The 12,440-nt window shown below is 39.6% G+C and overlaps 1 protein-coding gene across 4 annotated transcripts in view; it reads right to left on the bottom strand.

Annotated features, from left to right (window-relative positions):
- Nucleotides 1-12,440, bottom strand: part of cpne5b (copine Vb) — a 66,212-nt gene that overhangs the window by 40,800 nt on the left and 12,972 nt on the right. For 2 of the 4 annotated variants that reach the window (XM_019881292.1, XM_019881290.1), the window contains exons 2-5: nt 6,051-6,091; nt 5,590-5,636; nt 2,224-2,327; nt 1,081-1,120 (exon numbers count right to left, since the gene is read on the bottom strand). In XM_019881292.1, the coding sequence (XP_019736851.1) occupies nt 1,081-1,120; nt 2,224-2,327; nt 5,590-5,636; nt 6,051-6,091 (232 nt within the window). Of the gene's footprint in view, nt 1-1,080; nt 1,121-2,223; nt 2,328-2,431; nt 2,522-5,589; nt 5,637-6,050; nt 6,092-12,440 lie in introns of those variants that run through there. The other 2 variants (XM_019881293.1, XM_019881294.1) reach the window with 2 other exon arrangements.

Raw genomic sequence — 12,440 nt, 5'->3', positions numbered from 1 at the left:
ATACGTGGTTTAAATTATCTGGATCCGGATCATTTGATTAAGTGCCACCACTTAACAAAATAAAATGGAGTCAATTCAACACACCGTTTATTTTCAGTGTAGGAGGAAGAAATGGTGAAAAGCATTGCATAGTTGACACTTTTCATTACGATGTCAGACCATTCTTCCTGGAGTTACCTTCACATCCGCTTCCTCGATCTGACAAACAAATGGGTAATAGGAGTGACAGCGAGCAGAATCATTTACATTAGTAACGATTGCAGAAAGTCAAAACTGAGAGTCCCTTTTAGAACTTTTCAATATTCTACAATTGAGAAAAGTTTGGCCTGTTTGTTGTAAAGCGCAGACAAGTGTCTCCGGAGCTCCATGATGAGAGCTTGACTGGCCTTAGCATTTTTGGCTACTAATTTCAGACATAAAAGTCCACACGTGATTTTATGTCCTCGGAGGTGAATATTTAGGCCAGCGTCCTTTTTTTTTAACCAGTAATGAGGCAGGAATAGCCCTCGGCCTGATTGGCAAATCTGTCTGTTAGCTCACCTCTCAGCCGGTATGTTGTCCTACTCCTTTATTCATCATGAGCAAATACAAATACAATTTTTGGAAGTCAAGATAACACCAGGAAGAAAAGCAGAGGTGGTCTGAAGTCACTGTGAAAAGTCCTTCTACGTGGTTACACGAGAAGTTGTTGAACCATCCTTATGACTCGCATATGAATGGAAGAAACAATTAAATTCAAAATGGGCTGTTCATGTAAAACTGTTTACATGATGGAAAAAAAGAGAAAAAAGAACCATTGTGTATTTGGATGTTGCAACGGAGCAAGCACTAGAAAGGGTTTGCCTTATTCCGTCAAGCAGCAGCAGCAGGCAACCGAGAGCTCCTACGTGAAAACACCACAGATAAAGAGGCTGCTCGGCTTTTTGTCACACTTGAACTTCACATGCACTATTATTTTTTTTTTTTTCCTCATGCAGCAAGTTATGAAATGAAAATTTGGTATTCAGCCAAAACTGGTCTGCACTTATCTGTGGTGTCAAGTGGTATACGTAAATATAATACAGAACAATGTGCACTCACATGTTTGGACAAGTCTGGACTTTTGGAGTCAACATCATACCTGAAATGAAACCCAAAAGGCAAAATGGCCATTTTCTACATGACACAATTGTAGTAAACACAAGTGGGCATATTTGGATCGATTTATACTGGAAGTTCTCTGGAGTTGATTTGAAATCACACCAACATTTTGGGGTGAAAATAAGACACCTCTACAGTCAGGCAACAATCAATTCATGCGTGATGGAAATCTCCTGTGACTTCACCTCAGTGAGGTTTAACTCCACAAGTCTGTTTTGCTGCACAAGTCGTTCTGGGCTTCAGCGTGTGCTCGCCACGTTCGGGTTGTCATGGATTAAACACAGATGACAAATTCCAATCACATGCATGTAAATGTGGGTATCAATGACAATAAAGAGGACTCTTCTTGTTTTTTTTCTAAGCAATGGTGTTCTTTTCCATATTTCTCACAACATCTGTAAACCAGTATTAAAAAAACAACAAAAAAAAAAATCAGTGTCCCGACGATGTTTGACCTTGGTGGTGTATTATAAATGTTATTTTTAATGTACGTTGATCATACATTGAACATTTGTTGTGTCATTCCATTATCATGGGCATTAGGGAATTAACACACATTTAAAAACAACACCATGGGTTACTATCCAACCCAAGAAAGGCCTTTGTCACTTTCCAGATGTGAGCATGGGTGGGCAATGTCATTGGGTTCACTCAGACTTTTTTTTTTTCCTTCATCCACAATCACGAGCGATGCTCTGATCTCATTTGCATATCATCAAAAAGCAATGAAAACAAGTGAAATGGTGCATATGTGAATTACGAATTAAATGTTCTCCTACACTTTAATTAAGCACACTTGGACAGCATGCAAGACTTCATCAGAGTTATATATAGCCTTTGGCCCCCATGGATGAGTATCACAATTTGAGTGGATGTTCAACAGTTATGGCTGCCCAAGAGCCATGAGGCCAGAAACACATCTAAAGGAACTGACAAGAAAAATTGTCAGTGAGTTCTAGAAAGAGCAAGGCTGTCTCTCCCTTCTGGCTTCTAGTTCTCGAATACATTTAAAAAAAAAAAAAAAAACAAGGTGTCAAGGTGCTGGAGAGAATCTGTTCTGACTTCAAATGAAAACAGACTCACAAGTCAAAGCGAAGGTTCTGCTTTTCTTCAAAAAAGTAGTCCAAGATGTACTTCCGAACAAAATCGGGGTTGAGGGTATTGTCGATCACTTCGGTTCTGCCAAACTGCAAATAAAGAAAGACGGAAGCATGTTAGGAAAGAGGAATAGTGCACCACTCGAAAACTTAACATGGTTTTTCAATTTGGGATCTTCTCCCTCGTCACACACTTGCAAACACCTGATCTGTCAGAGGCCTGATTAAGGCGAGTGCTCTGACACGTTGAAAAGGAAACCAGGGCGATGTTTCCGGGCTTCTTGATCCTAAACCGCTCCCACGTTAATTACAGCAGGATAAGATTCCCTTGAAACCCCCCAGAGGGAAAGAGGGAAGATAAAGGGGCAGAGGCACTACTTGCAAAGGAAATTAGGGGAAAGGAATGGCTGAAGAAGTATGACCAGGGTTTGGGGCGGGGGGGCGATAGAGTTGAAAAGTTGGGAGGAGAAAAGTTTGCGGGGACTTTCTAATTTGTGGGAATCTCACTGTCAATGTGACAAAAATGATGAGAAGGTGATCGAAAAGACAAATTCAATGATATTACCATATGTTAACAAGGATCTGATTTTTTTTTTGTTTGTTTGTTTTTACTATTTATATTTGGAATTTGTATATTTGAAAAACTTTTCAAGGTCCGGCAGACTTTTCTTGCAATACTTCAGCACATTTTAATGAATTTTTAAAAAATGGTGTCGAAATCTTAATCCAATCGCAAATTTAGTTCTTGTGTTCGCTCTTCTTGTATTTCAAGGTACTAGTTACAATATTCCAACTTCTTGGTCTCATTTTGCTCACTGCAGATATCAGTGCGGGAAATGCATGAAATATGACATCCTTTGATTTGAAACACGCATATTTCATATATGGCAAGAAATGAGGTTTTGCTCAATGATCTCCCATGAGACTGCAGCAACAGACAGACGTTTACCTTGTCAACGCGAGCCTGACGCCACTGCTATGACTGATGTACATTATACGCGCACATCTATCCAAATAGCATACACTTCATAAATTAAAAGAAAAAAACAACAACACTCATGCTTTAAAAAAAAAATGACAGCAAAAGCATACACCAATAAATATGCTGTAAAAACCGGGTGGGGTGATTGTAACTTTGAGTACCGTATTTTCCGCACTATAAGGCGCTTTGGAGTATAAGGCGCACCTTCCATGAATGGCCTATTTTAAAACTTTTCTTATTTAGGGCGCACCACATTATAAGGCGCAAAAATAGAAGCGGCTGAGGTTGCGTTGTTATGGTAATTTGTGGAAGTCAGGTAAGGATCAAATTATTATTTGCAAGTTAACCCTGAAGGAATGGACGTGCACGGATCCTTTTCTAAAAAGGTGGAGTGCAGGCTGTGTTGGAGGATGTGTGCGCTAACCTCGCCTTTTCAAGCTAATGTGAGGATAACAAGAGCACTCGAGGAAGCGCAGGGTTCCGCCAAGGCTCGCTGGCTGCATGTTTTGCCTGGTAGCGCATTTCTTCCATTTTTCTGTCCTGGGAGTCAGAAGAATTATGAGAACCTTCTTTTGCGTTTAGATGGAAAGAGAATAGACACAGATGTCATGATGTTTGACAGATGACTCAAGAATTTGGAATGAGATTTTCCATGAGAATTTTCAACTGCGGCCAAATGCAGAATAATTGGTTCTTGAATTGCTTTGACAGTTAATTTGTATTCCACTCCAAAGATTAGACGCAGATCTGGCTTTAAAAAAAAAGTTTGCCGTTATTAATGTCTGTTTTTAATGGCCGGGTGAGTTCTCATCAAACTGAAATTGGAACACCCAATTAAAATCCTGTGGGCAAATGCCACAACACAAGACAGATTGTACAAAAAAAAAACAACCCAAAAATCCAAATCCTAGCCTCCTTCATCATTATGACAGCACAACAGAACAACAAACAAAATCTTCTTTAGGACCCATTTCAAGACAATATTAAATCTGTACCATGTACAGTTATTTAAAATTTTGTTTTGTGCATGCAAATACTTTTTGTTTTTCTACTTTCTTCCTTTCAAAATGTTGCTGCTGGAAATTGCGAATTTCTCCAGTGTGAGACAAATAAAGGTTTTCTTATCTGATCTTATTTCATCTTATCTTATATTTTCCTGACAAACAAATGTTGAACTCATCGACTTCGGCGACTACGAAGAGAATAGAAATTCACTTTCTCTGCACAAGCCAGACGCTGCAAAAGGCCCAGAGGTGTTGATGAGACACAGAGCACATGCTAGTGATGAGGCAGGTGATGGCAAAGATGAGCTCCATAATGTGATTTCCCTGCTGAGTGGCAGAGACAATGTCAAGCTCCAGAGTTCATTAGATACCAGTGGGCTGCTGGGGCTGGCTAATGAGAATCTGGCGGGAAGTCTCTGGCTGACACCCCACCCTGGTCATGTCCACACACACACACACACACACACACACACACACACACACACACACACACACACACACACACACATCGTTTGTTTTCCTGACTTACAGGTTACATGTTTCTGGAAAATGCTCTTCGCCCTTCCCATGACAAATACCTGACCAATCCCCCTTCAAAGTCTGCCATTAAATGCATTGATTTCAACTCGGGGGAGGATTTGCATGCAATGTAAAGAAAACAACAACTGAAATTCAGGATGTAGTTCATTAATGATTTATATTTTATGTGATTTATTTACAACTGCTACAATTCGTGCGTGCGCATCTCATAAAGGATGAATTGATATGTATCTCAATCCACGAGGTGCGATGTAATTCAAGGACGGTTACATTTTATAGTGGCATAATTCGATTCAGAGAGATTGCGATTTGATTCAGTTTTGTAAGGTTCCCCTCGAGAGGATATGATGCAATGAGTTTCTTGTTGTCGTTTCACATGCATATTAATGAGCTTGTTACGACTGCAATTGTGGCATTTCTTTCAATATCTCTCCAATAAAATCCGATTTGATACGTGCCAATCTATATTTCATCATGTAATGATTGGAGGTCAATTTGATGTGCTGGCATCTTTGAAATGAAAACCAATATTCCGATTCAAATCATTTTTTGTTACACCCCTAATATGTTTGTGTGTGTGTATGTATATATATATATATATATATATATATATATATATAAAATTTACATTTTTAGCTGTTTAATTGCTGGCAAAATTGTGCTCTCTGAGGTAAGCTGACGTAATGGCTGATTTCCCGCATTATTTGTGGCTTAAAGGGAAACCGTTAACCCAAAATGGAGTTGCGCGGCCTCCGAGACATTCGGCTTCAGAGTGTTCACTGTAGTTTTGCAGTTTAAAAAGTGAAAGTGGCGCAAATCCACTTACCTCTCTCCACTGTTTGGTTTCCACACCTTGGGTATAGAGGACACACACTGTGAAGGAGGACAACGTCAGCAGAGAGGGAGATAAAAGATTGTGAGGGATGAAAGACACAGAGAGGAAAAAGTCAGTCATCAATCAGACGCAGCCTGCTTCGCAATGATAAATCAATTTGTGTTGTGCGTGTGTGTGTGTGTGTGTGTGTGTGTGTGTGTGTGTGTGTGTGTGTGTGTGTGTGTGTGTGTGTGTGTGTGTGTGTGTGTATACATTTGTTTTTGGAGGTTAACTCCAGTACAGTGAACTAACAGTTATGTGAGTCAGGGAGAAACAAATAAAATAAATAAATTTCCCAAAACACTGTGTGAAAAATGATTTGATAGCGACCAGTAAAGCAAAACAAAAAAGAAAAAAAAGAGAGAATAAGTACAAAAGAAAAAGAAAGAGTACTGTATAGTCAAATCACTCACATGGATCTGACTTGGAAAATGTGTCTTTATCCAGAAGATTTCTGCAAATCAAAAAGACAAATCGCTGTTACTTACAAAAGAACATTGCAAACAGGATGAAATGGTGGCCATCATTTTCTTTCACACATCTAAAGCTTTAGGGCAGCGTTTTAATTCATTGTTGGTTAATTGGCGCAACATGACGACATGGCACAGTGGAACTTTCTGACAGAGGGATTCGAGTTTTTTTCATGCGAAACACATTATTACATTTATATGGAATCCAAATTGTGTCTGTGAAAAATACAGGCAGATTTAAAATGTAAAAACTGGTCTCTCTATGTGCTGTGGCCTTCAAGAAATGGAAATTGGAAATGGAAATGACATTTAGTTCGAAGCCCCGTATGACCAAATATGGTCAATTCAATTTTTTTTTCACAAATCAATACAGTCGGTAAGCCCCCAAATCTTCTGTTATTTGTTGGGTTTTTTTTCTTTCTTTCTTTATTTATTTACACACGATGAATCAATTTAAACTGATGAAAACTTCTTGAACATAAACAAGAAGTGTGGTACAACCTCTTCTTGCCAGGCAGCATTATATTGCCTCATGATTTTAAGTCTGTATGTTGTTTTTTTTTTTTTTTTTTTTTTTAGACAATACAGAGTGAAACAGTTGGCTGAGGAACTAGATTTAAGTAAGTCTGTTTTATTCAACATGGCTAGCTGTAATGTTTGAGTCACGGTGCAGAAGGAACTGGTGTGCCAAGAAGGTAAGCTAGCATGCAGATTTAGCTCCGTCTGTGACACTGCTTGGTTAACTCATAGTTTTTGGGGCTTTTTTTGTATCACTCACGGCTGTTAGAGCTTTGAATCGAAGATTGGCAAGACGATTTAACCGTAGCTGTTTGTTCTTGCGAAGTTTTAAAGGCTCTTGGTCCGGTTAATGAGCATGAGCCTTTAACGTGCACAGCTAGCGGCAGCAGAGGTATCGTACTATTTTCATCAATGAAAGGCATTCACGTATTGCAAATTCAGATTGGTTGCAAGCTCCTGAAAATTGTAGGGTTTGATTTCAAGAACAATAGCAGCTTGATTGTCACCATCACAATCTCTGCTCTCCAAATACTCACGAACAAGAGTGCACCTGTGCACTGAGGGATTCTACTCATGACAAAATCACGTTATCGGATCATTTTGCTATGATATTAACATTTGTAGTCTTGAATGGATTTTCTTCTATCACGGGAAGGCACACACAGTAGGTTACATCTGGAATGAGCTAGCAATCACTCCAGGGTGGACCTCGCCTTTTGCCTGAAGTCAGCTGGGATAGGCTCCAGCACACTGCCAACCATAATGAGGATACGCGGTATAAAAACTGGACGGATGGGTGGGTGGTTATAAAATGGATGGTTGATCGTTAATTTAAAAAAAAAAAAAATTACTGCAGGGGAAAACCTGAACTTATTAAAGTCATACCAGTCGTGATCAGAGTCAGATCGGGCTGTAATTTGTTGTTCTTATTACATTTTGTTCCCATCAGTGCAGACCAAAATTCTGGCTGTGAACGTAACCGTCTCTGAGCGATGACGATATTAGATGGCCTGCAATCCCCTCACTGTGGAAGCCTTTTCAAAGGGCTGTGCTCCCTGGAGTCCACTTGAGCATCCCAGAAAGACTTGCTTCAGCCAATGAGTCAGACAATCATGTTAACTCATAATTGGATGATCATTTTATTGGCACAGTACTGGCATTGTTATTGCTTCCACGTGATCTACACCCATGTGTGTGTGTTTTTAATTTCTACATTCTCAAACTTGTGTGACTAATTCACTAGTGGTTGTTAATTTGCACGGCCAGTCCCTAATCGAGGACATGCCTCATTAGTTAGCCTTTGTGGTCAAAACGGGTTGGCAATTTAGGCCACCGTGTCAGTTGAACTTACAGTGAGTAATAAATAATACAATCAGCACTGCAATTTTGATTTTCATTCGGTCGGCAAAATTTGAAGTGAATAACAGTATGAAATATTTTTACGACCTTATGTGTCTTTTTTTTTATTACGTGAAGCACATTCAGTTAACGTGTGTATGAAATATGCTGTATGAAATCTACCATTATTCCTTTTTCTTTACCACAAGCAGAGTAAATAGGATCGATTTAAAATATCAAAATCGTTTAAGTAGTTGGCAAGGATTCATGCTCTTCCTTTTAGTGGTTTGAAACAAATCTTACTTTACATCCTTAATTCACGAATGTACCGATGCCAGAGGCTGTATCATTAGTATTCTCACTGGGGGCTACGCACCATTGAAGCTCAAATATTCAAAGTTCCCTTGGCCTAATTGTACTGAAGCCAGTTTCGAGCAAGCGATGCATTTCGGCTCAGCTTGGCTGGGTGCATCCTGAAACAGTAAACCTGGATCAGCCATAAAAAGATGAGGAATGCATCACTGGGGTGGAGGGGCGAGATGGAAATAATAATAAAAAAATTATTAATAAAAAAGCAGGACAATGAAGAACATTTTCTTTCAACCGTTTGAACTTGAAGATTCTGTTTCGACCAATTGACAAACTACAGAATATACTTCATTGAAATTTTAATACCCTTTAAGCACTCCTGATAATAAAACACAAAATATCAAATAAACTTCAGTCAAATCGATGAAAAGTCATTTCAATGTCTTTCAGCATTTCCGTCATTTCAATGTACTTCACGTGACAAAAGTTTGTCTCCAAAATCTGTGTGCCCCTCCACCTCAATTTCTTGTGGCTGAGCTACATTTCAGTTTTACTTGCCTGACCTTTTCATTGCTTGCCCAAGGCTAATGTGTATCGTACCTACAACCGCACTGGAGATGCCTTCGCCTGCTGCTCTCTGTCTTTCTACTTTCACTTCCTGTCTTGTTTCATGTGCTCTTTTAGTTCCTGTAATTGTGTGCTGTTTCCTTTCATCAGCCTCATTCGTGGCTGATCTTTTCTCCGCTCAATACATGTCTTTCCCCACACCCTTCAATAAAGACTCTTAGCAACAAGCGAGCGGGGTAACTTTCATTGGCCAGGAGGTAAGTCGGCTGAGTTCACTCCCACAACGGCACAAACGCCCCTTTCTACGTCTTTCTAGTTACAAAACAAAGAAAACGCCACCCCCGCGCACAGTTAAACTGCACTACATTCGTAGACAGCACAGCTGTAAAAACTGCTGCATTCAGATTTTCATGCCAACGTAAGCCTTGATATGTATTTTTTGAAAAATTGATAACTACGTATATACCTGGTCTCGACATGCATGGAATACTTTGATGAATAAACATATTCTGTGTAGTAAATTTATCTGTATCTAAAAATTAGACTGACCCAACGGATAACACGTAGAAGTTTGACCTTTCATTTCATCTCATTTTCCATTTGCACGCAGTGTTGAAATTCCGGTACTTTTATCAGAGTGGCCGGGTTGTCTATCCTTTGCTTTTTTTTTCGTTTTGGAAAAGTCAGGTAAGTGTGAGGGGTAAATGTCAAAGATATTTTTACTAAGTGAGACTACCCACCAATAAATGTCTCTCTGAAAGGCTAATACAATATTTGCCATCGTGAACTCACTCAGTGTCTTGGTCATCAAATCATTTCAATGTTACGATTGGAAACCAGCTTTTCCAGTCATAATAATGTCAAAGATGGAAGAAAAAAAAAGATGCACAAGCAGTGTACAGTTTGTGTCTAATCTGATGAAACATGATGGAAATAGTTCGCGACAGTTCTAACAAAACATCACTGCTGGGGTGAAGGCAGCATGTTAGCTCTTGCTTGCTTGAGGCAAAGGTGCTTCATGACCGACCGCGGTTTGGCCTTTAACTTTGAATCTGTTGCTTGACTTTAAAAAATTTAAACTGCGACCAATTGCCAACCCGCAGAAACCTCCTTTGTCACTTTGTACGGTTGGCAATAATGACGTCGGTTTGCCTCTACAGGACACTGAGGGCATAGCAAATGAAAATAGTTTGTTTGATTATTTATTTTAAAATAAATTATGGCCATCATGAACAATTTACATGCAAGTCCTGTGTTTTAGAAACCTCCCCAAAAATGTAAGATGTCACATTACCAGAAATGTGTAAACGGAGATGAGATCGCTGGCACGAATCGAAAAATAGTATATAAGTTCACGGACGATATTAATCAAACTCTACTATTTCCGAGAGGAGCAATTATCTCCCACTTGTTTTCTGATTTACTAATTAAAAAGAAAATGGTTCTAATTGTCCCTTGATTGAAATCCACAGATTTGAGAGGGCGTGTATACATGCACAGGAGAAGACAAAGTGCATATTGCCGGGGGCTTAGTGGGTCCTGTTAACAATACTCAAGCCCCTTAGACACTGCCCTAATGGCAAGATATAAATTCACTGGCGTCAGGCAGTCAAACACACACACACACACACACACACACACACACACACACACGCACACACACACACACACACACACACACGCACACACACGCACACACACGCACACACACACACACATCAATACACGTTGGTAAAAAGAGCTCTGGGGGGTAAAAGCAAAAGATGACAACAACTCAAACTTCAAACAGAAGCACCCAGCAAGCAGGAGGAGCTCATCTATTCAGAACCAGATCTGCTGAAATGAATTCTCATCAAAGCGATTCTTTTATAACCCTGTGCCGAGGGTAGCCCCCATAGTGCGTTGCTTTGCCACACGCCAAGCCCACATCAACAATGGTCTTGCCCTAAATTCAAAAGCTACCCTTCACTGTCCCAAATGTTGTCAAATACAAGGCTCACCAAAGTACCGATGCTTGGATGAGACTAGTTAAGTCACTAACTTTAACGGGGAACTTTGATGCAAAAAGACTTTTTAAAAAATTGTTTGTATACACATAGTTGGCGCATACTTTAAAAAAAAAATCATTATAATCCACATTACATCCACATTGCAAGTAATGAGTTATTTTAGGCAGCTCTTTCATATGGGGCTTGCCAAACTGAAAAAGGGATTGTCAAGCTCTTTGAACCAATCGTTAAAGATTCCCAGAGGATCTACAGTGCTGCATCTCAAGAAAAAGAAGAAGAAGAAGGTGCACTGGCTTTGCTACTCGGGTGAAGCACAGTTCTATCTTAAAGAGCGCCTTATCAGAGGAGGGATCTGCTGTTCCCAGCATCTCCAAATTGAAGAATCGGCGTCAAATCTTGCTCCCTCTGTATCTTGTATTATGAAACCATTCCCATATTCATCCCTCTGTCCATTTTCTACCACATATTCTGCTGAGGATCGCCAGGAAGCTGGAGCCCATCCCAGGTGACCATGGCAAGAGGTAGAAAAAAAATATCCTGCATCATAGGTGATGGTGAATGGGGACAATGAAGATAAAGGTACAAGTAATGTCGGGCGAATTTGACCTCTACACATGTATGAAAGTTTGCGACGTGAACCACAAACTTCCTCTATTCACATGTTGTTTATGTGCATTGTCTACAAATACTGTCGATATGATGCAATAATTCCTTTGAGGCTCAAGACACTGCACGTCAAGATATTCTACTACTATTATCGGTATGTGCATTTTTATTTGGTAATACCAACTCTATTCTACTTTGAAAACTTACTTTAAAACACTTTTCCATCAGGAAAGTCAACACTAGAATGTAAAATATATCTTTTTCTGCACAATTAGTTGTACATATTTGAGTTATCGTATTTTCAGCACTTAAGGTGCTTCGGAGTATGAGGTGCACCTTCAATGAATGGCCTATTTTAAAACTGTTTTCATATATACAGTACACCGCAATATAAGGCGAATAAAATTGAAGCTACAATAGTGGCTGCAGTTGCATTATGCATACACTAGATGGGGCTGCACTAAAGGAATACAATACAATACAATACAACTTGATTTATATAGAGCTTTCACAACCGCTGCAGCTGTAACAAAGCGCTTTACAGAACATTTAAAATACTACGTCTAAGAAATCAGAATATTGATCCATATATAAGGCGCATCGGATTATAAGGCGTGCAATGCTTTTAGGTGCGCCTTATGGTGCGGAAAATACAGTACATAAAGGAAAGATTACCTTTCAGCGAGTAAGATGAATGAGCTTCAAAAGTCCCGACAACAAAGAAGGATGCTATTTTAACTAATTTTAAGACGTTTGGAATTTCAAATGTGTCATCAGATTTGCATTTGAGCGTTACGCAATCTACTGGCAATGCTAGAGGGATTTCAAACAAACTTCCCTGATGTAAATGAGATTCGAAAAAAGATCTGAGATTCAGCCGAGGGAGTATTGTGTGTGCGCGTCTGCGTGTGCGTGTGTGTGTGTGTGTGTGTGTGTGTGTGTGTGTGTGTGTGTGTGTGTGTGTGTGTGTGTGTGTGTGTGCGCG

Source organism: Hippocampus comes, unplaced genomic scaffold (genome assembly GCF_001891065.2).
Source record: "Hippocampus comes isolate QL1 unplaced genomic scaffold, H_comes_QL1_v1.1 scaffold68, whole genome shotgun sequence".
NCBI lineage: Eukaryota > Metazoa > Chordata > Actinopteri > Syngnathiformes > Syngnathidae > Hippocampus > Hippocampus comes.
Note: the sequence above shows the minus strand (reverse complement) of the source record. Positions and strands in the feature narration are given on the sequence as shown.